The sequence below is a fragment of the Ursus arctos genome, unplaced genomic scaffold, assembly GCF_023065955.2.
Source record: "Ursus arctos isolate Adak ecotype North America unplaced genomic scaffold, UrsArc2.0 scaffold_8, whole genome shotgun sequence".
Classification (NCBI taxonomy): Eukaryota; Metazoa; Chordata; class Mammalia; order Carnivora; family Ursidae; genus Ursus; species Ursus arctos.
The window spans coordinates 8,739,337-8,765,865 of NW_026623100.1; the positions used below are offsets into that span (position 1 = coordinate 8,739,337).

Here is a 26,529-nt window from a genome sequence, read left to right on the forward strand (position 1 = left end):
ATGAGAAATTGAAATCCACATATACTGCTGCTGGGAGTATAAAACTGTCCAGCCACTGCAGAAACCAGTTTGGCAGCTCCTCAAAAAGTTGAACTTAAGTTACCACTGGACCCAGCAATTCTAATCCTACATATATATCCGAGAGAAAAGAAAATACAGACCTAGACAAAGAACTGTGCATGAAGGTCCACAGCAGCATTGTTCATAACGGCTGAAGAGTGGAAACAACCCAAAAGCCATCAACTGGTATACGGCTAAGCAAAATGTGGTATAGCCATACAATAGATACGGTTGGCTGTAATGTGGACTGAAACACAAGTACTTGCTAAAATACAGATGCGAAGTGAAAGAAGCCAGAAACCAAAGACCACATATCGGATGGTTCCAGTTGTATGAAATGCCTAGAGCACGCAAATCTAGACGGACAGAAAGTAGTGGAGCGGTTGTCAGGATCTGGAGGGAGGGGAAATGGGAGTGACCGGTTTATGGGATGATAAAATTAGTGTTAACGGTGGCACAGCCTTTTGGATATACTAAGACCACTGAATTATATACACTTTAAAATGCCGAATTTTATGGCACATGAATTATATCTCAATTAAAAAAATGGATTTGACAGTAAGTAAACTACTGATTTTCAATTTATTTCTCCCATGGTGTGGCTCAGAAGGCCAAAGAGTTCAGGGGCCTGGCGGAGGTGGTGGGAGAAACCAGTCCACTCCGGTCCAGTGGCAAATGAGTTCTTGGGCATTGCCTCTCTTCAGAACTGAATGAAAAATGCTTGCTGCAGACATTTCTCATCAAGATACTCCCACTGTTAATGCCACTCCACTTAGGCTGGGTGCTACCTGTGAGGCGGCTCTGGATTCTCTCCTCTGGCTAATAAAACAATCTGGGAGGTGAGTATCCTTTCCCAAACCTGCTGGAGGTGGGATGTTAAAGAGGGTGGAGAGCCTTTGAAGAGGAAGCCTGTGACTGATGAGATTGGCTTTGTTGGAAAGAGAGAACCAAGCAGAACACCAGCTTGGTCAAGTCATCGCCAAATGAAAAGGACAGGAATGGAATAAAAATGGAGAGAAACGTAACATTTACCATTGTGTTTCTGCAAAAATCCAATGACCTTTTCCAGCACGGTGGTTTTGTCCATTTTCCGTGTGTTGCCAGGGAGCATGGAGCTAAGCTCTTTGATGAGAACATTGAACTGGTCCCGACGCTTCTTCTCAGACTTGTTTCGAGAAGCTCTGTAAACACAGAACACACAGGTTACTGGAACGTTCCACTTCATAAGGGCTTTATTATGAAATAGAGGTATTTTCTATCAGAGTGTGTTCTGTTGTAATCGTCTTATCAGAACTCTTTCAGGGAAAGTAACATTCGCCACATTTCAGAGTTGGATAATGGGGATAGAAAAATGTTTTGCCAGACTCTTGGCCACAAAGACAGACAGCGTTAATAAGTAAGTTCTGACTCAGATGCAAAATCTTACACAGATTAGCTCTGTTGCCAGACGCTGCTCACTCTGACTTCATGCAGCTTTAAACTTCAGAGAGCAAATGACATGCTCTGTACATGGCTGCAGCCCACAGGGCTTTGCGCTGATAGCCCTTCCTTAGGCTCTAACCATGTCCCCTCCAGCCCAGAGCGCCCAGCCCTCAGCATCAAGTTACAAGGGGAAACCAGGTACCCTGAGTGTCTGGCAGAGAGCCATGCCACACAGGGCATATGTCCTGGCTTCTGTCCCAGAGCTCATCATCCTGTGGGGAGACAAGTCACAACCCCCCACACAAAAATGTCTGCAAGCCGTGCTCGACCCGGGGCCAACGTATGACAGAGAATGTGTATGGCTGTCAAGCTGCTTAGAGCAGATGAACCCTTTTGAAGATGACACGAGGAGCCCTTAATGCATATTACTAGGTGGAAGCAGCCAATCTGAAAAGGCTACATACTGCATGATTCCAACTATATGACATTCTGGAAAAGGCAAAACTATGGAGACAGTGAAAAGATCAGCGGCTGCCAGGGACCGAGGTGGGGACGGATGAACAGGCGGGGTACAGAGGATTTTTAGGGCAGTGAAACTCCTCCGTGTATTATAATGGTGCATCCACGTCATTTTACATTTGTCCAAACTCATAGAATGTACAACACCAAGAGTGAGTGCTAATGTGAACTCTGGACTCCGGGGGATAACGGCGTGTCACTGTAGGCTCCTCCATTGTATCCACTGGGGCTTGTTGCTAACAGGGAGCTGTCCGTACATAGGGACAGGGGATGTATGGGAAATCTCCGTACCTTCTCTCTGTTTTTCGGTGAACCTACAACTACTGTAAAAGAAAATAGTCTATTTAAAAAAATGACACACTACACCGCACATCTACACAGAGTCAAAGTCGAGCTGCTCGGCTTGGAGGGAGGGGACCTCTGAGGAAGCCTGGGATCCTCGGGAACTGGGAGAGGAAAGCACGGCTACAGGAACCGTTCTGCTAGATAGCCAAACAAGCAGCATGTGTCGCAGGAGCCTGCCCTCACCCTGAGGTCAGGGAAGCAGCACCACTCTAGAGGTCTTGACTTTTAATGACACACCACAGACCAGGGGCTGGCTCTCTGCCCCACGGGACTAGCCCCGTAGCAACAGTCACCTTAGTCAAAGGCGATCAGAGTTGACCCACCTCCCTCATTTCATCCAGGACGGACTAGTTCCACAGCCAGCTCGCTGAGAGAGCAGGAGCCAGAGCTGCGGGGCCTGGCGAACGGGTCTCCCTGCTGCTCTAGGGACCCCGGGGCCTGGCATCAAGGTGCCCAGGGCAGCCGATTGCTTATCAGGAGGCTATCGGCCAACATGTGTGGCTTGTGACAACTCAGCAAACTCCCTTGAGAGGGCTTCACCTCCCTTGGGGTGGGTATCCGTAACTACAGGCTATCAGTGTCAGTAAAGATTCTGCTTCCCCAAACAGCCCTGCAAACACAGGGACGCAATGCAAGTATCCTCTTCTTAGATGCCACAGGGGCCACAAGCACTCTGCTTGCCTCTGCTAAGGACACGTGACCTGTCTTTATGTCAACACACCTGTTGACAAGCCATCCTTTGCTGATTGTATCTCGGTTTGGGTTCCTTCCTGATAACACCTGAGGCAGTTCTTCAAAGCTTGCCCACAGTGTGGGATCACTGCCCGTCCGTAAGGATCTCCTCTTCCTCACTTTCCCCTCGTTCCTAACCCTCTTGGATTTGGGGGAGGACCTGACCACCCTTAAGGGGTTTCTACGAAGGCCTCATTCCTCGCCAAGTAACCACCCTCATATACGTGCTCTCAGAGTCATGGACTGACGCCGGCGTCCAAGGAAGATGCCAAGGTGCCTACTGCGAGTCTAGGGTAAAAAGCATAATGTTCAAACACACGGGAGAGAAGAAAGGAGCCTTTTAACTTTCTGAGTGACTGTCTATGCATTATAAATAATTTTTTGGCCTAGATTTTAAAGAGTGACATGCAGCCTCCTTAGCCAAAAAAAGCCCTGTTCCTGTCCTAGTTTGCCCATTATAAATTATTTGTGAGCCGAAAACACCCAGCTCATTATTACTCTGTTCTCTTCTTCAATGGGTGTAATGACAACCAACATGGGCTGGCAGAGACTACGATGAAGGCTTATATCATTAGTGACAGAAACACAAGCTTGTTTCCGTCAGCCTCCGCCTGGGACACACTATGGTGCCCACTGGAAATCGGTCAATGTCAGCTGGAACTGCAGCTCGGAGGCAAGAGAAAGAAAATGAGCCTCGAATGACCTTATTTCCAACAAGGAGGTCATCTTGGCAGGCCCCGAGACACCACGCGTAAGGCACTGGGACAACCAGCTGAAAGACACTTCATCAGCCTCTGGTTTGATTTTTTCTTTTACGTCATTATTTACATTCAATAAAATCCATCCATTTTAAGTGTACAGTTTGATGACTTTTGGTAATTGTGTAACCACCACCAAAACCCAGAGACGAACCAGTTCCCTCGTCCTGGCAGGTGTTGTCCTGCGTCTTCGTGGTTGATCTCCCCTCGATGACAGCCACAGGAAATCACTAATCCGCTGTCACTTTAGTTTTGCCGTTTTTAGAATTTCATAGAAATAGAATCAGACAGCATATAGTCCTGAACGTACAGTTAGCATTAAGTTTTCGAGATTCCTCCATGTTGTTGTGTACATTAATATTCCTTTTGACGGCTGACTAGTATTCCTTTGGGTTGTTTCCAGTTCAGGGGGAATTATTGAGAATAATACTGTTCTGAGTATTTACACCCATGTCTCTGTGTAGACACAGGCACACCTTTCTCCTGGGTAAATACATGGGTGTGAAATTGAGGATTCATAGTCTAAATGTATGTTCACTGTGATTAGATACCGCCATGTTGCGCCAAGTGGCTGGACCGTGTCTGCGTGTCCACCAGCAGTCTCCAAGGGTTTGTGTTCCTCCACGTGGTTGTCCACACGTGGTACTGTTAGTGTCTTCTCACTGTAGGCACGCAATGTTTCCTCATTGTGGTTTTAATTTGCATTTTTCTGATGACTAATGACGTGGGCCACCCCTTCACAGGCTTCATGTTGTTTCATATATTTTCTTTTGTAAAATGTCTACTCAAATCTTCTGCCCATTTTTCAATCGGGTTGTTTGTCTTCTTCTTATTGAATTGAAGAGGTGGGGGAGAGAGAGAGAGGAGGGCTGGAAGGGAAGGGGTGTGTGTGTGTGTGTGTGTGTGCACGCGTGCACTAAATACACATTGATACAAACCTGACCCTTTGGTTTTGAACGCAGGGCTCAAAAAGCCCCCGGTGATCTTTTCTTTTCTTTTTTTTTTTTTTTAAAGATTTTATTTATTTATTTGACAGAGAGAGAGACAGCCAATGAGAGAGGAAACACAAGCAGGGGGAGTGGGAGAGGAAGAAGCAGGCTCCCAGCGGAGGAGTCTGATGTGGGGCTCGATCCCAGGACTCCGGGATCACGCCCTGAGCCGAAGGCAGACGCTTAACGACTGAGCCACCCAGGCGCCCCCCCGGTGATCTTTTCTGGTGTCCCTCAAGGGACAATGGTTACATAGACACATTTGTTGGGCACTTGCTATGTAACAGGCATTATTTTAAATGCTTTACATATATTAATTACTTTTATCCTTGCAATGACCCCTTAAGATAGATACTATAATTCCCACTTCACAGATGAAGCAGCTGAGGCACTGAGACGTTGTATGACTCACTGAAGTCATGTGACTAGGAAATGGTGGAGCTGGCTGGCTTGGGTGCCTGTGCTGTGAAGCAGCGCGCTCTCCTGTCTCCCACAGCTCCCTCCAGAACCATCGTGAAGGTATCTGTCAAGGAGCTATGCACCAGTGCTCTGGGAGCACAGGACGAAGAGTGACAAATTCTGGCTGCTTGTTATAGTGCAGAAACTAAACATATTCTGCAGAAAAATGGCATTGCATGCTAATAGGGTGATGGTATTTATGTTCAGGGAAGAATACTGCAGAAAATCAACTAAAATCAGCCGACTAAAAAAAGCGTGGAGTCTAGAGGAAGAGATGCTCTTCACACATCAGGTGCGATGTGATAAGGGATAGGTGACAAGTTTAGACAAATTGCCAAAGGAGTTCACAGGGGAAGGAGATCAGCCATGTGAGGGGATCAGGGAAGCCCTCAGGAGAGGGGCTGATGCGAGGTGGCTTGGAGGGGTGGGTGGGCAGTGATGGGGAGACAACCAAGGAAGACCGAGTGGTCAGCTTTGACAGGACAGCTGGGGACATGTGGGGAATAAAGTGAGAGAGAGAGAGAGGACAAAAAGAGCGAGGCCAACCACAGAGTCTCGAATGCCAGTACACGCGATCTGGTCTCAGCTTTCGGATAAGTCCGGGACAGGGTACTGATGGGCAGTCTGGGGGAGGGAAAAGGTGAGGACATCAGGAGACAGGGGAGAGGGACCCAGCTCAGGGAGAAGTGAGCAGAGACTGGAGGAGAGGTGAGGGTGGTCGGGCACGGTACCACGGTGCCCTGCAAGGCTACGGGCTGTGCTCCCCAGCTCAGTACTAACCAACCCCCCTGTGAGAAGCACAGGGGGGAAAGTGGGGATGAGAGGCAGAGGGGCCTCACCTGAATTTCATTTGTCTAAGGAAAAGTAGTGCTGATGATATATACCTTTAACATTTTTACTCTCAAAATGAACACACGGAAAACTTGACTTTTTTCTTTTGGGTACAGTTCTATACATTTTCACATGTGTATAAATTCATGTAACCATGATCACAACCAAGAAGAATTCTCTCTAAAGCTCCGTCATTCTCTCCACACCTGTAAGTGCAGGCAACCCCTGTCCTATTCTCCATCACCATGCTCTCTTTCGGAGAATATCACAGAAATACAACCATACAGCACATAGCCCCCGAGCCTGGCTTCTTCTACCCACAGGGTACCTTCGAGATTGATTCAGGTCGCTGTGCCTATCCGTACCTAGCCCCTTCGTAGTGCCGAGCACAGGTTTTCTATCGTATGGGTGTCCCACAGCTGGATTATCCATTCATCTGCGAAGGAAATTCAGGTTGTTCCCCATTTTTTCTGGTGGTTATGAATAGAGCTGCTGTAAACATTTGTGTACGGGTTTTTTTGTGTGTGTGAACACAAGTTTTCAGCTCTCTGAAATGAGTAAACATGGGTCCTATGGAAAACGTACATTCAACTTCATAAGAGACTGCCAAGTTGTTTTCCAGAGTGGCTTTACCATCCTACATCCTCACCAGCCATGCAGGAGTGATCCAGATGTCCCACATCCGCAAGGGGAGTCAGTATTGTCAGTACTTTTAATCTTAACTAATCTAAGAGATACGCAGTATCATCTCGTTGGGGCTTAAATTTGCATTTATCTAATGGCTAATGATGTTCTTTTTTTTTGCCATCTGTATATCTTCTTTGGTGAAGCATCTGTTCATGTTTTTTGCCCATTTTTAAATCGGGCATTTTGTTTCCTTACTGTTGAGTGTTGAGCGTCCCTTCCATATTCTGACACAAGTCCTTTGTCCAACGTATGATTCGTCAATATTTTCTCACAGCTCGTCTTTGTATTCTCTTAACAGTGTCTTTCACAGAGCCAAAGTTTCTCGTTGTGATGAAGTCCGAGTTAGCAATTTTTTTCTTTTGTGGATTGTGCTTTGGTGTCCGGTCTGGGCGCCCTCTGCCCAGCTGCAGGCCACAGAGATTTTCTCCTGTGTTTTCTTCCAGGAGTTCTACTCATTTTACATTTCACGATCCACTTTGAACTAGTTATTTTTATAATATGTAAGGTTTAGGTTGACGCCTATTTGTATGTGGTTGTCCAATTGTTCCAACTCCATTTAACAAAAGACATTTCTACATGGGATTACCTTTGAACCTTTGTCAAAAATCAGTTGGTCATATGTAGGTGGGTCCATTTCTGGGTTCTTGATTCTCTATTCTAATTGGCCTGTGGACCTACTCCTCCGCCAATACTGTGCTGTCTCAAATACTGCAGCTTTATAATAATACCTAAAATCAGACAATGTGATTCCTCCAACTTTATTCCTCTTTTTCAAAATCATCTGGACTATTTTGGTTTCTCTGCCTTTCCATGACCTTTTACAATCAACTCGTGAATATCTACAAGGAGTTCTGCTGGGATTTTGATTGGAATTGCTTTAAATCTATGGACCAATTTGGGAAAATTTGGTATCTTTATTCTGTTGAGTCTTCCAGTCATAAACACAATACCTCTTTCCATTTATTTAGGTCTTCACTGAGTTTTACTATGAGCATTTTGCAATTTTCACGTAGGTATCTCGCATATGTTTAATTAGATTTATACCTAAGTATTTCATTTTTTTGGATTGATTACAAGTGGCATTGTGTTTTTATTTCTAATAGTTCACTGTTGGCCTACAGAAGGATGATTGATTTGTGTGTTGGCCTTGTATCCTGTGACCTTGCCAAATTCACTTATTATTATAGGAGTTTTTTATTTGTTTGTTTTGCTAAGTCTCTTGGGATGTTCTATATATACAAACATGCCATCTGTCAATAAGGGAAGCATTATTTCCTTTTTGCAATCAATATGCCTTTCATTTCTTTTATGGTCTTATTGCTTTGGCTAGGACATGCAGTATGACATTGAACAGGAGTGATGACAGCAGGTACCTTTGTCTTATTCCCCATCTTAGGGGGAAACATTCAATCTTTAACCAGTAAGTATATCAGCTGTATGTTTTATGACAATGCCCTTTATCGAGTTAAGGAAATTCTCTCCTATTCCTAGTTTGCTGAGAGTTGATAACAAAAATACAAGTTGAATCCTGTCAAACCCCTTTTCTGCTTCATTGAATATGATCATATGGTTTTGGTTTTTCTTCTTTACCCTCCTAACTTGATGGATGACAATGATTGGCTTTTGAATATTGAACACCCTGGCAATCCCTGGATAAAGCTCTACTTGGTCATGATGTATTTTACATATATGTATATATGACGTATGTATATATCACACACACATATATACTTGCTAATGTTTTGTTGAGGATTTTTACATTTGTGTCATGAAGGATATTTGTCTGTAGTTTTCTTTTCTTGTACTGTTCCCCTCCCCCCCCCCCCCCCCCCCGGGTAATGCTGGTCTCAGAAAATAAGTTGGGAAGTATTTCCTTAACTTTCTGGAAAGGATTGTGTGGAATTAGTGATATTTTTTCTTTTAATATTTGGCAGAATTCATTAGTGGAAACATCTGGGTCTGAGATTTCTTTTTCAGAAGATTTTAAACTACAAATTCAATTTCTTTATTTGGGACACTTCAGGCTTTCTATTTCATCTTGTAGGAGTTCTGGTAGCTTATGGTTTTTGAGTAATGGGTACTTCTCATCTAAGTTGTCAAATTTATGTGGATACAGTTGTTTATAGTATTCCCTTTGGCCCCTTTAATATCTGAAGAATGCATAAAATATCTCCTTTTTTATTCCTGCTATTGGTAATTTGTGTCTTCTTTTTGGTCATTCTTGCAAAAGGCTTACCATTTTTATTGATTTTTTAAAATCACCTTTTGGTTTTTCTCTATTATTTTTCTGTTTTCAATCTTATTGATTTCTGCTTTTATATTAAAATTTTCATTCTTCTGTTTTGCTTCGAATTTATTTTGCTCTGCTGTTTTCCTCTAAGCACTGCTTTAGCTGCAACCCACTAATTTTGATATGTTGTATTTTTAGTTTTGTTCAGTTCAAAATATTTTCTAAAATTCCTTGAGACTTCCTCTTTAAACTTTGAATTACTTAGAAGCCATACTGTTAATTTCCAAGTTTTAGAGATATTGTTCTTGCCATCTTTCTGTTTGCAATTTAATTTCAGTTCATTTAGACTTCTTTACATTTATTTTATGAAGCAGGATTTGGCTAGTGAATGTTCAATGGGTACTTGAAAACAGTGTGTATTCTGCTATCGTCAGGTGGAGTGTCTATAAGTGTCAAGCAGATCCTGTTGGTTGATTGTATTTTTCAGTTCTTCTAAACCCTTCTGAATTTTCTATCCACTAGTTCTATTACTGAGATAAGCATATTCAACTCATTGCAATTCTTTAGGTTGTGCTTCATGCATTTGAAGCTCTGTTGTTAGGTGTAAACACATTTAGAGTTGTTATGTGTTCTTGATAAATTGACTATCATTATGTAATGTCACTCTTTATTCTTGGTAATTTTCTTTGCTCTGAAATTTATTTTATATAAATATAATCACTTTGTCTTTCTTTTCATTAATGTTTGTGTGGTATATCATTTTCCACAGTTTTACTTTGAGCCTACTTATATCAACATATTTTAAGTGAATACTTTGTGAACAGCATATAGTTAAGTCATCAAAAAAATTCATTCTGACAATCTCTTTAGTTGGTATGTTTAGACCACTTACATTTAATGTAATTATATGTTTGGATTTGGGTGTACCGTTTTACCATCTGTTTTCTGGTTTTTTTTATTCTTCATTCTTTGTTTTTTGTTGTTGTTCCTACTTCTTTTATCCTGCTTTCTTTTGGGTTGTTTATTTCATCTTATTTAATTTAGAAAGTATTTCATTTTAATTTATCTATTGTGTTTTTATTTACTACAGTTCCTTGTTTAATGCTTAGTAATCACTCTATGGATTATAATACAAAAATTTATCATTTCAGGGCCTACTTAGAATATTTTACCGCTTCAAGTGGAATGTAGAAAGTTTATTCCATCCAATTTCCTATATCCTCCCTCCCTTTATGTTGTAGTTATCTTATGCACTTCATCTACATACGCTGAATCATATTAGATGATGTTATTTCTCCCAAATGTCAGACTATCTATTCTATGTAGCCAGATATTTACCATTTCTGTTACTCTTCCTTTATATCTCTTCTTATCCCAAGTTTCCATCTGGTATCATTTCCTTTTTGTTAGAAAAATTTCCTTTAGCAATTCTTTTAGAGTAGGTCTACTGATAAAAAAACTTTTTTTTTTTCCATTTGAGAATGTCTTCACTGACCTTCATTTCTGATGGATATTTTTACTGGATCTAGAATTCTGGGCTAATGGCTCTTTTCTTTCAACTTTAAAAAAAACACTGTGTCACTACCAGATGGCCTCCATGGTTTCTGATAAGAAATCCATGGTGCTATTTAGATTGTCCCATGTGGCTGGTCTTGGACTTTGGGTGGTGGTCTATCCTACAGTTCAGATCTGAAAGGCTATGGTACACTATTTAAGGTCAGACCCGTGCATATTCAGTTTGGTGGTGAGCTCAGGATCTCATAGCCTTCTTCATATGGTCACTTTCCTGAGCTCCTTCTTCTCAGATCTCTGCCTAGTACTTTCCCATGGCTCCCTTTTTGTTCCTCTGGCCAGAAAGCTGGTTCTTTGCTTAATTCTTCTTTGCCTCACACTTTTTACATCTGCACCTTTATTTGGGGTCATGCAGTAGAAAGATAGAGAGGAAGAAAGAAGCAACAGAGATTCATCCCACCCTCTTAGAACTATAGTTCCTTCACTCAGAGAGATAGATTCCTTTCCCTCAACATTTCAAGTTTCCTATGGATCCCTGTTGTTACTGTTGCTCCTACCCCTGCTGCTATCACAGGATTGCTTACAGGGTACAAGGACATGGAGAAAAGAACAAGAGAGGGCAGATTTCCCCTTGATCAGTCTGAGCGTTAGAGACCCTGCTCCTGCTCCCCACACGGTACTAGAGGGCTTCTCTAGGTCCCCTCTCTGTCAGCACAGATGCCCACTCTGGGTTTTGGCTGCATTGAGTCTAGGTTAGGGGGTACTGGAGGGAGGAAAATACCAGTTCGGTGGTACTTCAAATTCTCATACTTTTCTAGTCTGCCTCCTACTATATACTTTCCAGGGTCTTCAAATAGCTATTACGTATATTTCACCTAGGTTTTATAACTAACTGTATTCAGTGTGGTGGACAGGATGGAGTAGACTGACTCCATCTTACTCAATTCCAGAATATCCATATATCTTTTCATACCTTTTTTAGTGAGTATGTCAAAGACTCATAGGGATCAAAAGGGAGGAGCATAGATTCTGAAGCCCTGATGACAGGGTCTGTAAACAAAGCATTTATGCTGGAAAGTAAATAGGGGAGAGCTAGACAATAGTTATAATAGACTCTTAAGCGTATTTCGGGGTGGCTCTTGGAAAACAAGGAGAATTACAGATAAATTGGACAGGTCCTCCTTCCCTTGGCATGAGTGTATCACCTTGATGGGATCTAACATTAAAAAAGTATCAAAAGGACATAACATATCATAATAAAAAAAAAGTATCAAAAGGAAACTATACCACATATCAACATGGAGTTTATTAAGCCAATAAAACTACTCTCCCTACCCATTATGGGTAACTTGGGCACCCATACTGGCCTAGCTGGGGCACATGGTATGAGGGGCGGAAGTGTAGGCTTCCAGAGCTCTGGAATTCCACAGGAATATTGTACTGGCAATTCAGAAGCTAAATGAGATTTAGTGCAGCAGGTGGCTTTCTTATGAGGTGACCGTGCTTATGGTATATCAAGAAGACTCAAGGAAGGAGAGGCACTGCAGAAGGGAAGGTGGGAGAGGACCATGGTTCCAAGGTCAAGTGTTGTGGAAGGGGAACACGCATATAAACACACGTACACACACAAACGCACCCCTCTTTCATTTCTCCAATAGGTGGAATCTTGAAGGCCCTTCTGTTGGGGGATCTCATGAGGCATATTTTATAAACCAGGCTCAATGCTTCTCTCCCCCCTTCTTGGTGAGGAGACGATCACAGGTGTGGATACTTAGTGTGCAAGACAGGGCTTTACACTCAACTATTCAAGAGGGACAGCTATAGCTGGGATGGGGAGCGAGTCCTTCTAAGGAGAGCATGGCACAGACCAGGGAGGAAGCAGCTCATGTCCTATCCTCCTAGGAGAGGCCCCATGGCAGGAAGGGGGAGTTTGAGCAGGCAGGTGAATGCAAACATTCTCCTGTAGGTTTGTGTCCTCGGCCCTCTCTAAATCCACAAGCACACCTGACAGTGGTGCAGGTGCGTTTTATATGTCACCCCAAATCCTGGGTCTCCCTAAAGGGAAGAAATGAGAAATCATTGTATCAGAACTCCTGACCTGTGAACTAGATCAAGAATAAAGAGAAAGTCAGTGAAAAGAGGAAAAAATTACTATCATCACGAGCGGACTCTTCCTTTTAATCTACTTCATGAGCAGACAGGTTGGGCTAGTGGGAGTCTCCTGCTGAAGCCTCTCCAGCATCCAGTGAGACACTCTCCATAACACCTGACACACTTCCACACTAGGATCTCTTCCTGATGTTTAATCCCAAGGTGGCCATCTTTAAATTGGCCCCAACAAGTCTAGTTTTGTTAACTGAGTAGCTAGAACATGCTGATGAGAAAAAATAGATGCTCTCCGAATCACACATAGTTGGCCAAATGGAGTAAAAGCTGAAAAAATCAAATGCTACCCACTAAAGTTGGAAGGCAGTGGCCGGAACTGGTGATAGAAGCCCTAGTGGGCTGCCCTTGCTGCCAAGAGCAGCTGGGTTTTTGAGTAATAGGTATAACGATAGGTCTGTAAGTATGCAGTTCCATGTAGAGTAACTTCTGCCTACAGAGAGGCTCCATGGGGACGGGCGAGAGGCATTTTACGAGGCATATTACTTTCACGCATACGGGCACCACTGGAAGTTGAAGAGTGGTTGGGGTAGCAGAGAATCAGGATGGTACAGCTTAGCTGAAGGAGCATTAGACAAATCCCCAGAAGATGTGAGCTCTCGTCCTGATTCTGCCCTCTATGCCAGGAGAGAGTGGGCAAGGCACTCCCACCTCCACAGGGCTCAGCTTCCTCTTATAAAATAGTGAGGACTTTGGGATGGTGATTTCAAACCAGAGAATTAAAAATTTTCTGAAACTCCCCCCATCAAAAGATGAGTTCTAATCCCCCCCCTTGAGCATGGGCTGGCTGGCCTCAGTGACTCGCGTCTAGGGAATAGAATACAGCACAAGGGAATTGCTTGACTTCCAAGGCCAGGTAGGAAGAGGACACGCAGCTCCCCTCTGGCTCTCTTACCCATGAATGCTTGCCCTGGAACCCAGTCACGGGCTGTGAGGGAGCCGCCACACCTCCATGTGGGAAGCCACAGTCCCCGCTGATAGCCTACATCAACCACTAGCCGTGGGAGTGAGCATGTCGTCAGGTGGTTCCAGCCCACCATCTTTTTTTTTTTTTTTTTTTAAGATCCATTTATTTATCTTAGAGAGAAAGAGAGAGAGAGTGCGAGCACGTGCGTGCATGCATGTCGAGGAAGGGGAGAATCGCAAGCAGACTTCTGGCTGAGTGCAAAGCCCGAGGCAGGCTCGATCCCATGACCCATGAGATCACAACTCCAGAGAAACCAAGAGTGGACGCTCAACTGACTGAGCCACCCAGGCGCCCCTCCAACCCACCATCTTTGAGCTGCTCTAGCTGAGACCACAGGGAACAGGGACAAGCACTCCCTGCTAGGCCCAACCAAGCTGAAGGTCCACGGGCAAATGAATGCTGTCACTTTAATCCTATACATTTTGGAGACGTTTGTTATACAGCCGCAGATACGCAGGAGAGTTAATGCCTAAGGCAAAGGCTCAGTGATGCCCGAGATTCCTTCTAGACCAGGAATTCTGGCATATTGAAACTGGGCTAACTAGTTCCACGTTATAGGATGAGACGGAAACCGATCAGCACGCAGACTAGGCCTCTCAAAGTGGAGAATTATAAACCGAGCAAAATGAACCTGTCTGAGAATGCTTATCAGGACTGGGTCTTAGGCTTCTCTTGAAGTCTCCACAAAAGGCTTTGGGGAACCAGAAACGGAGGGAGTGGTTGAGGAAGGAATCACAGGTTCTTGTGGAATTGAAATAGAGCAAGTAGGTGCTCACTGCCAACATCCGGGGAGGCGACTATGACGAGGCAATGTTCACAGGCATGACGTAAATTTTACATCTCCTTCTCAGTAAGCCAGTCCTACCCCCGAAAGGTTAACTTCCACGAAGAATCAACGAGGGTCTGAGAAACCACACAAACAAAGACTTTATAAGAGGATTCCTCTTACAATTTGGTGGGCATTGTAGAAAAACGAGACGGGCAATATGTCAAAATATTAGCAGCGGCTCTCTGTGATGATTATAAATGAACTTTATTGACTTCTTTAAACATTTCAGTATTTTTCAAATGTTGTTTTGGTGTTTTTTCATATGTATGAAAACGTGCAAAAATGATGGGAATAAAGTTGATATGAGACAGTACTGGACAAAGGGTCTTCCATGGAAAATCATGAAGAATTATGTAGGAAAAAAAAAGGACTATGGCCAGAGAAGGTTATTATTTTGTTGTTACTAATTTTGGGGTTTTTCCAGATAATTTTTAAAATTCACAGTTCCATAAAATGGAACAGATTTTGGGTTATTTGCTAATTGCCGTCTTAGCACTTTCAATGTGCTAAGGAGCCCTGAAACTCTTCAAAAGGGAGAAAAAGTAAACAGCAGGGCCCAAACTTGTTTTTGGGGGCATTTCCTCAGATTAGTGCTTCCCATTCTGGGAAATTCTGGCATAAAGCAAAGTCCATTTAAGGTCAGCGCAGTCCCCTCCTGTTCTCAGGCCTGGGTCCTCGGGACGGGTGCACACCTCCTCATGTCCCAAAGCCAGGCAGTGTCCTGCACCCCCAGACGGTGGGGGCTGGGGACACCACTGAGCTCAGGAGCTCGGTTCAAGGACAGAATGCCACCTGGGTGTGTGGAGAGAGAAGTCACCCCATGTGGCACTAGAAGGGTCAGGCTAGGGCTGCCTCGCCTCACGGAGAATTCTGGAGTGTTTTCTACTGCAGGGACTTGGCGAAGGATGACTGAGCTCAGCTGGTACTATTCTTTTCTCCTGAGCTGTAACAGGGACATCTTTACTCTTAACCGGACTTATCAGAAAATGTCAAGGCCCAAATGGGAAGCTGGCCTAATTTTCCAGTGATTCTTATTTAATGGTCACACACAGAGAATTTCACAGGAGCACAAGCCTTAGCAACTTGTCACTGAAATTCTCAAAGGAATATTTAGCTTTTCCTGCAGAAAAGAAGCATTTTCAAAATGGTGGACTTTGGAACACTCTTTTTCAACTTCAAATTTATGGAAGTTATTGAAAGGGCTTTTAGTGAATTCCTCTTTGCCTCAGATGCTCCCAGAGAGGTTCTGGGTGTCCCTGGGCTAGGACTTTCCCAAGTTTCTAAGCCTACCAGGCACACAATTCTCTTTCTGACAACTCTTCTTAGCCGACCAAAGTACCCCACCAGGGTAGAAGCCAAGAGCCCCGAATAGTGGGAGGCCCCTTTTCCATGCTGCTGTTTACTGGGCCACAGTAAGAATTAGCATTCTGCCTGCGAGCACGGTTCTACTTTTTCCCTTTGTTTGGAATACAGAATCACTCATCTGGAAATTACAGGGTAATATAAATGAATCGTGTGTCCTGATACCTCTATGTTCTTGCGATGCCGGCTGCTGCCTTAATCACCAAATAAAACAAACAGAAAGGAAGTCTCAAACATTTTTTACTGCCATTTCCCCCCCGTGTCGGGGCTTACGATGAAGTGCATAACTCCCAATCAAGAGCCTATGAAGGAAAATCACAGCAAAATTAGCGCTATCAACTCCAGCTGGAAACATCGACATATCGTGAACAGGGCCAGGCTTTTCACTCTGCACTGAGCCTGCACTCAGGGGCTTCAGCGAGCGTGCGTGGAGGGGGAGTCCTCCAAGTGGGCTCTGACCTTCATGGATCGGACCAGCGTTTCCTTTCAGACCCACAGAATTCACATCCAGAGAAATGAAACAATAAAACGAGGTCAGTCTCCTCCTCTTAACCATATTCCTCTCCATGAAAGAGCCCTTGGCTGAGAAATAGAGTTTATGAATTCTGATCATCACAGACCCTGCAGGATATGTTTCCTTTATGCCTGTTTTCCAGAATGCTCTGTAACTTGCCCTAAGCCCTCTGAGGCCAGGTTAATGCTACGTATCCTCCTTTTTTTCCTCCCACTTGCTTAGGACATTACTTAGTTAACAAATATTGACGGGAGGGTAACTGAATGGACTCAGTCATTGGTCCACATTGATACCCTACCCCTGGGGGAACCAGGAGAAATGAGCAGCCTCCTGATAGCTAAGGCTTTTCCTTCTGCAATGCGTGCTTCTGCACGGGTAAGCGTATGGGCTTCTCGGCGGTGGTGCTGGAACTCCCCCTTTCCGACTTTAGCTTGTGCGTGCAAGCCGGTGTCCACTCTAAAGAGAACCTCGAGAACTGGCTCCTTTTGACCGACACTCTTCGTTCTTACTAATAAAAGGCAGCAACGGCTCTAATCTCACTACCCGTCTTCCCTCCCGCAACAAAAATGCACACCGTTATGGAACCAAAACTTCCCAGCCGGTAGGAGATAATGTCCCTGCAATGAACGCGGACGAACGACTCACTTAATATGGGACAGAAGGAAGAGGCCACCAGGAATGAGTTTCTTCTTAGTGTTCCGTTCTCTCAAGAAATGGAGTAAAGCTGCACTTTACAATACTGCAAAGTTATAGAAACTGGCCCCCCCTTGGGCACGTGGTCAACCAAAGGCTTCCATTTACTGACTGTCATGGGAGGTTGTTAGGAGCCCAGACTGGGAATAATGTCTGAATTTGAATCCCCGCCCGCCCCTGCCTGGCTGTGTGATCCCACGCCTCGGCTTTCTCGGCTGTAAAATGGGGCTAATAACCACCGAGGCTGCGGGGTTGCTGTGAGGATCGCAGAGCTCACGCCCGCAAAACGCTGCAGGCCCACGGCGAGGGCTCCGACACCTCAGCGCTCCTTACGAGCCCCGTGTCCTCTGCAGTGTGTCAGCGGCTCACGCGCAGCTGCGTTTGATCCCCGCCGGAACCCTACCAAGCGGTCTCTACTATGGGCGCCCCCCTTTACGGAGGAAGAAACTGCAGCTAAGAGACGTGTCATCGCTCGTCTGAGGACAGAAAGTAAAAGTGTCAGGAGTCAAAGGCAGGCCTGTCTCATTCTAAGCTGTGCACTTCCTGGATGACCACACACACACACACACACCACACCACAAAACTACGTCACACCAGAATTAGAAATGCAGGTGTATGACTGGACCACAAAACGGTCCACTGGGAACCTCGTTAACCGGGGATTCCAAAGGTCTCTCCATCAAACTGTTTCCTTTTTGAGTTCAAGGCCTGTGTTTCTGCACTTTCCCTCAAGAAAACAGCAAACAGTTCTGACACACAACGGCCACTCAGCACTCACCGGATTTACACGGGAATTCGCAGCCGAGAGTGGAACTGTGTCCAGGTTCAGAATACTTGATCAAACGATCCGAACAAACCAGGAAGTCCCTAACGCTTTGGAAACCTTGCCCAACATTGCGCGTGCTTTCTGGAGACAATGAGGGTTTTGAGCTGAAGCTGAGCATTTCCAATCTCATCCAAAAAAAATAAATAAATAAAAATCATGTGAGTGAATACTATTCCTATCAGGCCTCCAGGTGGCATTAGGGGAAGGGCCTCTCATGCTGTTATGAAACCTGCTAGAACTAGAGGCTTCGAAACGGATATCATCTTAGGATTGTGGTGCTTTTGTCCTGGTTTTTCCCAAGTGTTAAGAGGGATACTGCATTATTGCTGGTGTTCTGGCAAACGGATCTGGGTATTACCAGACGTTCTAGACCTGTTTCCCCCTCTGAGGTCAAGAGGGGGTGAGGGCTGGCCAGCAGCGTCACTACCCCAGATGTGTGCACCCCGGAGGCTCCCAAACAGGCAGCGTGGGGGTGTGGGCGCCCACAGCTCAAAGCAAACGGGGCGGGGGGAATGAGTGGCAAGACAGTGCATACGACCTGATTTATTTCTAAGAACTTTCAGCTGTGGTTTTATTGGACTGTCTCTGTCTGGTGACCCCTGAGGATGGTAACATTTCATCTGCTCAGGATTTCAAGGTAAGCAGTGCAGTAGAGGCTGGGCTGGGGCTGGGGGGCCGGGAGGTGACAGGAAGATGAGGACGGCAGAAGCAAACTCCCAGTGACTCCAAAGTTAAGCCTCAACACAGCGCTCAGTTGGGACTTGCCAGAGAGACTGAGCTGGTCCCTTCATGAAGGGATGTGCTTGTGGCCGGGGGAGTAAGGACAGAGTCTGAGGTTAGGAAGCCTGTATTTCACTTCCACTTCTGCCACGGGTTTGAGCTTCATGATGTTTGACAAGTTACGGAGCCTTAGCTTCCTCATCCGTAGAATGGGAATAACAGTGAAACATACCTCAAAGGAATGTTGAGATGACATGAGAGAATGCATAGAAAAGCCCTTAGCATCACAGGGTCAGGGCACCCAGGAAGCAGTCCACGATGGCCGGCCACCACTGCTGACCTTTTCGTGACGCTAACGAGAGTACACCATCAATGTATTAAAGTGTCCTGCATTTTCACATACAAGTGACAATTAACACGCGTGCACACGTGCACATACACGAGAGCTTCTTTGTGTATTCTGTGGCTGATGCCCAAAATCACCCTGGAGCAGGGCAGGGCAGAAATCACTGCCTGGTGTTGCAGCTGAGAAAGTGGTAGCTGAGAGAGGGGAGGGTCTGCTGGAATTCACGAGCTGGGACAGGGCCACCGTCCGCCTCTTCACCCACTCCACAGAGACCTGCGAGGAGACCGAGAGGCCAAACACCCAGAGGAAAGAACCAGAAGCCAGCCTGCCCATGAGAGAGGGCAGGAGGATTCCATTGTCATCTGGTCTGGACTAGTCTGTTCATCCACTTGTTACTTGGGACACACGGAGTTTGCCACCCTTGGAGGTTGTGGCGGAAGGTCTGAGAAGCACCGCTGTGGGGAGCCCTGTGTCCCAATGCCAAGGGAAGGGCATGCTGCTTCAGATTAAACGAGGTGTTATTTGAATGGTTGTCTGTTTAGATTTTTATTAGAGAACATTTTATTTTCCTTTTTTTAAAAAAAGATTTTATTTTATTTTATTTTTTTAAAGATTTTATTTATTTATTCGACAGAGATAGAGACAGCCAGCGAGAGAGGGAACACAAGCAGGGGGAGTGGGAGAGGAAGAAGCAGGCTCATAGCGGAGGAGCCTGATGTGGGGCTCGATCCCATAATGCCGGGATCACGCCCTGAGCCGAAGGCAGACGCTTAACCGCTGTGCCACCCAGGCGCCCCAAGATTTTATTTTAGAGAGAGAGAGAGAGCATGAGTGGGGGGGGGGCAGAGGGAGAGGGAGAGAGAACTTCAAGCAGATTCTGCACTAAGCGCAGAGCCCCACATGGGGCTTTTTCCCAGGACCCTGAGATCATGACCTGAGCCGAAACCAAGAGTCAGACGCTCAACCGACTGCACCACCCAGGTGCCCTGAGAAAATTTCCAAACATGGAAAGGAAGAGGTGTATGATGAACTGCCAGTGCTGACTTTCCAGTTTCAACAATCCTCGCTGGCCCACCTGTGTCACCCATACCTGCGGCCATCTCCCCTGCTCCCGGATTCTTCTTTAAGGAAATACTTGGGGAATTGACAAGCAGTGCAGACTCCCCGGTGCCCTGCAGATTCACGGCGGGCAGGTCTGGCGTGCCTGGGGATTTGCTGTTCTCATGCCTGCCACCCTTCCCCCCCAGCAGGTGGCACGGAAGGCAGACACCGAACTGGGGGACCTCTGAGGCTCCACCGTTTGCAAGTGGAGGATTCTACAAGTGACAATGAGGCAATAGGTTCTGTGAAGGGAAGCGGGCAAACCCTTCAGCTCTGCAGCTGTCTGAGAGCCTGTCACAGAGGACTCGGGGACCCGCCACACACACACACACACACACACACACACACACACACACACACACAATGGCGGGAGCAGAAAGAGATGAGACTGGAGAAGAAGGCTCGTCCTCGGGCCTGAGCGGAGGCTTTTCCCGGAGAGTACACTCTATGCGGGGCCTGTCACCTGCAGTCTGTAGTTACCTACCAACCACCTCCATTCACCTGTGTCCTCCTCACATCACCTTTATTTCCCCGAAGCCTAGCACAGTAACTGCCCCTGGGGCAGAATTATATAATGTTGAGAACATTCGACGGCTCTTTACGTTCAAACTATCAACTCCATGATTCCACACACAGTAGGTATTCAATAAATGCCCAGTGAAGGAATAAGCAAGGATAGGGTTATAACAGCTCTGATACACCAGCTACCAAGCTAGTATTTCTGGCCAACCCCTCAACCGCACAAGGTATGGGATCTCCAAGTACAGATGAGGAAACTGAGGCAGGGTATATGGAAGCGCTTAGTGCACGAGGATGATTATTGCTATGTGCTCAGTGTGTGGGAAAGATGATTTATTGTCCAAAGCCAGGCAGCTCCCACTGTGGGGCCGGGACTTGGACCCAGGTGTACCTGGCTCAGGCCGGGCCGCCTTACGAAGCAGTGTCTGTGCTGGAAAAGCGGTAACCAGTGGCCTCCGAAAGGAGACCGAGGTCACCAGGGTTAATACACAAACATGTGAAAAAGAAAACCACTTGGCAAGTCCCAGACAATGAGGAACTTCAGGATAAGGAACAAAAGCGAGGGAGCTGGTCTACATTTCATTTTTCTTTGGTGGAGCGCTGCAGTATTTCAAGGACGGTGGCTACCAAGAGCACATCCCCCAGCGGCCTGTCTTGCTGGTGTTCTCACCCATGGTGAGCAAGGACAAGCATGCTGGAGCCTGGCAGACCACACAGAACGCGCCGAGGCAGGAAAGCCGCGCCTCTTACCTCTTTGCCCTGTCTTTCTCATCTTCATCCATTAGATTTTCTATGCAGTTTTTCCTGAAAAAAAGAACAGATGATTATAGTTCTGCTTCTAGACCTTTCTTACAGTTCTGTCTGGCTGTCATCGTTTTGTTCTTATCTAACCCACAAGCCTAAGTCCAGAGGTTCTCAAGCTTTTTCGTTCCAGCAAAACCCCTTTACGTTCTCAACAATTACTGAGGACACTGCAGAGCTCTCGTGTAAGTGGGTTCAAACTGAGAAATCTTAAATACGCAAGCACTCGTTCCATTAGGTGTCAGAGCCATGCAGTAATCAGAAGTCAAGGAGCTTCCAGAAACAGTCACTGTACATCACGAGAGTAAAAAAGCAAAATAATGTGTTAGTATTAGGAAAGTTGTTTTGACCTTCCAGACACCCCAGGGGTCCCCAGATCACACTTTGACAACTGCTGTATAGACCCAGCTCAATGAAGTATCTGTGTATCTCAGACCTTAAACTTGCAAGGTGCCCAGGACATTGTAAAGCACAGACCCCATTTATATATCTGTTCATGCAAACACACAAATACCTCTTACAAGCAGCCAGGAAAAAACAGGGCCCTAAAATACTACAATCCACAGTCCTTCCTTTAAGGCATTTATACTTCCCTGGACAGTCAAGGCACACAGATGCAAGAAATTAAGTAACAATCCAGGAATGTTCTTGCAGCCCGAAGTCATCAGAGACTACCTCACCGCCCAGAGCCTGCTCTCTCCCGGCGGCTGGCTGGGTGTCTTTAGCCCCACAGATCCGGGTTCCTCGGCCACACACAGGCCGGTGAGTCTCCGCGCCTCAGAGCCATGGCCCGGACCCCTTATTTCATTCACATTCTTTCCAGAGTCCCGCCTGTCTGGGGTGCGCCCCCTCCAGCCAGCCCTCTGAGCAGAAACGCTCTCAGGGTGTCCGTGAGGCCAGAGCCTGCAGGGGGAACGGGAGGTGAAGGCTGTGGTGGCCGAGTGGGCAGAGTGACTGGGATAAGGGTGGGGACTCCGGAAGAGCTGAGTCACCATTGCCCACATGCTTCTGTTCTCAGAGGGTCTGAAGTCAGAACTCCAAACCCAGCACTCTGCAGATGCACTAACCCTCTCGAAACTTCTTGTTGTAGATGTGTCTTAATGAGGCAAATGAACCTTTGTCTAAGATAATCTGGTTTTGTGATTTGGCTCTGATACGTGCACAGGGACGGTGTGAGCTGGACGAGGAGGGAAACATCTGCAGCTCCCCATGCTGACACTCAGTCTGTTTACACACATGCCCCATTCAGTCAACGGCAGCCATGTTTTAGTGATAGATTTGAGAGACACACCATTCGGCAGTTGAGGCTTGTATCATAATTAAAATGGGGTTACCACATCTGCAAGCAGGCATGTGCTTAATGTTTTCCAGATGGAATCTGTTCAAAGTTTTAAGACACGAAAAATGTGATGTCAAGTTATTTAGTGAGGCACTACCCCAGGTCTGTACTCCCAGGAAAGTGCTGGCTTCAGATGTGTCCAGGGCATGAGTGAGGACCCAGCCAAGCCAAGCCCTTCACCAGGTGCCCCCGGAAAGACCGTGGTCATTGGGGGGGAATGTGGGCTTCGTGCTGAGGTTCCGGAATCCTGGGATTACTGGGATGACTGGGGTTGCTTAGTCATAAATGAAAACTTACAAGTGACTAATAGCTGTTCTTTATCAACCACATCTTCTCTGTTTTGTATTTTTGGTCCTTAAACACTTCCTGAATCCATGAAGCCTTGATGACCTACACCTACTTTCTCTTCTTCCTTAGCGCTCCCGTTTCCTTGCCTGATTCTTGTTACTTGACGCTGTCTACGCTATTCTGCTCAACTGCACCTGTGTGAAGAGACGGCACGTAAGCCAGGTTCCCGGAAGCACCTGCCGCGGGAGCTCCACACCCACTGAGCCTATTGTCTCCCAGGCCCTCCCCATGGTTTTGTCTTTAAGATTTTATTTATTTGAAAGAGAGAGAGAGAGTGAGCAAGCGTGAGTAGTGGGGGATGGTCAGAGGGAGAGGGAGAGGCAGACCTCCTGCTGAGCAGGGAGCCCAATTCCAGGAACCTGAGATCATGACCCCAGCCAAAGGCAGAGGCTTAACCCACTGAGCCACCCAGGGGCCCCTCCATGGTTGGGTTTTTTTTTTTTTTTTAATACTAAAAAGACTGTGGTGAAATACACATTACATAAAATGTGTCACTTTCCAGCGCATAGTTCAGGGGGTTAAGTGCATTCGCACTGTTGTGCAACCATCACTACCATCTCCAGAACTCCTTTCTTCTTGCAAAATGGCAACTCTGTGTCCATCAATCACTAACTCCCCATTCCCTTTCCCCCAGGCCCTGCAGCCACCACTCTACTTTCTGTCTCTAGCATCTGACTTCTCAACGTCCCTCCTGTACATGGAGTCATACAGTATTTGTCCGTTTGTGGCAAGCTCATTTCAATCTTAGTGTAACATCCTTAAGGTTTATCACATTATGGTGTGTATGGTGGTTTTCTTCCTTTTTAAGGCTGAATAATATTCCACTACATGTTTATACCACCTTTTAATTATCTGGTCAACCATCCACGCACACCGAGCAGCTTCCAACTTTTGATTATCATGAGCAGTGCCGCTATGAACATGGCTACACCCCCACCCCCCTTGTATTTTTGAGCCATCCTCTTTTTTTTTTTTTTTTAAAGATTTTTTATTTATTTACTCGACAGAGAGAGAGATAGCCAGCGAGAGAGGGAACACAAGCAGGGGGAGTGGGAGAGGAAGAAGCAGGCTCATAGTGGAGGAGCCTGATGTGGGGCTCGATCCCACAACGCCAGGATCACGCCCTGAGCCGAAGGCAGACGCTTAACCGCTGTGCCACCCAGGCGCCCCTCGAGCCATCCTCTTATTTCATGATGTGGAGGAGCTGGATGGGACCCAGAGGCACAAGAGGGGGGTCAAGGGGAAGAAAATCTTTTCTGCGAGGCCTGGTTAAAAGAACAGCAGAGAAGTTTGAGTTAAGCTTAAGAGAGTTTAAGTCAACTACTCAACTGCATAGTTTGCAATTTTTGCAAATTAAGGATTTTGAGCAGTGATCTTTTTTAGGACCACACAAAGCCAGGGAAGAGAAAATGGAGCTTAAGTGAAGGCAGAGAAGATTCTGTCTGGGGCTGAGAAAATTACTGTTGATGTGATTAACCCCCAGAGTGAACAATGGAGGGAAGCTACAGAAGCTTTACTCAGGACAACCACACGTGCTAAGTGCGTTAGACATTTATGAGATCTATTGGTCAAAATCCCTACAGGAAACGGGCTTCATTACAGTGGTGTAGGTGGGGTCTAGGGGAACCTAGAGGGATGGTGCGGTTACATAGGGTTGGTATCAGACGAGCTGTTAACACCTCCGAGGGTGAAGGGACCAGAGCGAAACAGTTCCCAGACCTGGAAGGAGTGTGTCATACAGGGGAGGGGGCATTTGGTGGACTGGTGCATCCAGCCTGAAGAAACCTTTTCATTAAGAGGAGAGTCAAGGGAATAAATACCTCACCTCACTCTCCGCCTGCCTCATCTCCCGCTGGTGTCTCCTATCGGCTACACCACCCAGAAGGCTGAGGCAGGGAGCCCATGATGTCCGCGGTGTGGGGGAACCCCGGGTGCAGAGGGAAGGGTGGAGAAGCATGAAGGGGAACAGGAAGGATGCCCAGCACGCCAGTAATGTTCATTTCTGAGAGCTTCTTCCTGTTCTTGGTTTCTTGGATTTTCTAGAACACAAACTATCTGGAGTCTTTTAAAACCTTTCACATTTCCCCAAATTTGAAGGATAGGCATTTGCATCTAGGAACTAAACACTCAAGAAATAATAACATGATAATGATGAGAGGCTGAGGAAAAGAGAGCCCGGCAGAGAAGATCCTTGGAACTATTTAAGCCATAAAATCAGTAATGATAGATTGTAACCCACAGAAGAAACTATTCATGAGTCCCTACTGATACAAATAATTAAACAAATAAATAAAGCGCCATTGGTGGGGGGGGGGCAGATCTCCCTTACAGAAGAAGTTCAATTCATATATGTTGAAAGAATATAGGAAACAGAAAATCACCACGAGTACCCCACAGCACTAATTGTTGCAGGCCAGCTCCACTGATGGATGCTGAGATGAATATGCAGAAGTTTGAGAAGACTCAGGATATCTGCATAGCTTAAAGTATCTCCCTTGATATATTTATTAATTACAAAGGAGAATGGTAACTTTATAAGTGGAGAAGGTTGGCAGACACCACCTTCCCTAGGGGTCAAAATTAACAGCACCAGTGTAAGTTATTCTCAAGTCTTTTGGTGGAAGTAACTGCTCATTCTCTTGGGTGTTTATACCTAGGAGTGTGATTGCTGTATCATAGGGTAGCCGTACGCTTAGGGTACTAAAAACTGCCAACTGTTTTCCAAAGTGACTGTACACTTTACATTTGTACCAGGAGCACATGAGAGTTCCAGAGGTTCCACATTCTTGCCAACACTTGGTATTGGTTTCTTCTAGCCATTCTAGTTGGTGTGTTGTGGGATCTCATTGGGATTTGAATTTGCATTTTCCTTATGATTGGTGATGCTGAGTATCTTTAATATGCTTATCGACCACGGAGATAGCTTCTTTGATGAGCGGTCTGATCAAATTTTTTTGCCTATCTTTTCTTCTCTTTCTTTCTTCTTAAAAATTGGGCTGTTTGCCTTCCTTGTACTGATTTGTAGAATTTCTCTCTTCTGCATGGAGGACTTTGCTGGAGCTAGAGATCAATTTCTGAACACTTTCTCCTAGTCTGTGGCTGGCCTTTTCACTTTCTTCATGGTATCTTTTAAATTTGATAAAGTCCAGTTCATAAATTTTTAATTTCATGGTCAGTGATTTTTGTGTCCTCAGAAATCTTTGCCACCTCAATGTCATGAAGCATTATCCTGTTTTCTTCTAGAAGCTTTATCATTTTAGCTTTTACAATAAGATCTATAGTCCATTGCAAGTTAAATTTTATGTGAGGTATAAAATAGTGGTCAAGGATCATCTTTTTTTTCCCCCCTCCAATCTGGACATTCAGTTACTCCAGGATCATTTATTAAAAAAACATTTCTTTCCCTATTGAATTGCATTGGCATTTTTGTCAAATGTCTCTTGCGATCGTATATGTA

The 26,529-nt window shown here is 45.6% G+C and overlaps 1 protein-coding gene across 1 annotated transcript in view; it reads right to left on the reverse strand.

Moving 5' to 3' along the window:
* Positions 1–26,529, reverse strand: part of NPAS2 (neuronal PAS domain protein 2) — a 154,625-nt gene that overhangs the window by 61,635 nt on the left and 66,461 nt on the right. Inside the window, exons 2-3 of the mRNA XM_026488020.4 lie at positions 21,335–21,388; positions 1,093–1,241 (exon numbers count right to left, since the gene is read on the reverse strand). Of these exons, the coding sequence (XP_026343805.2) occupies positions 1,093–1,241; positions 21,335–21,366 (181 nt within the window). The 5' untranslated portion in view covers positions 21,367–21,388. The remainder of the gene's footprint in view (positions 1–1,092; positions 1,242–21,334; positions 21,389–26,529) is intronic.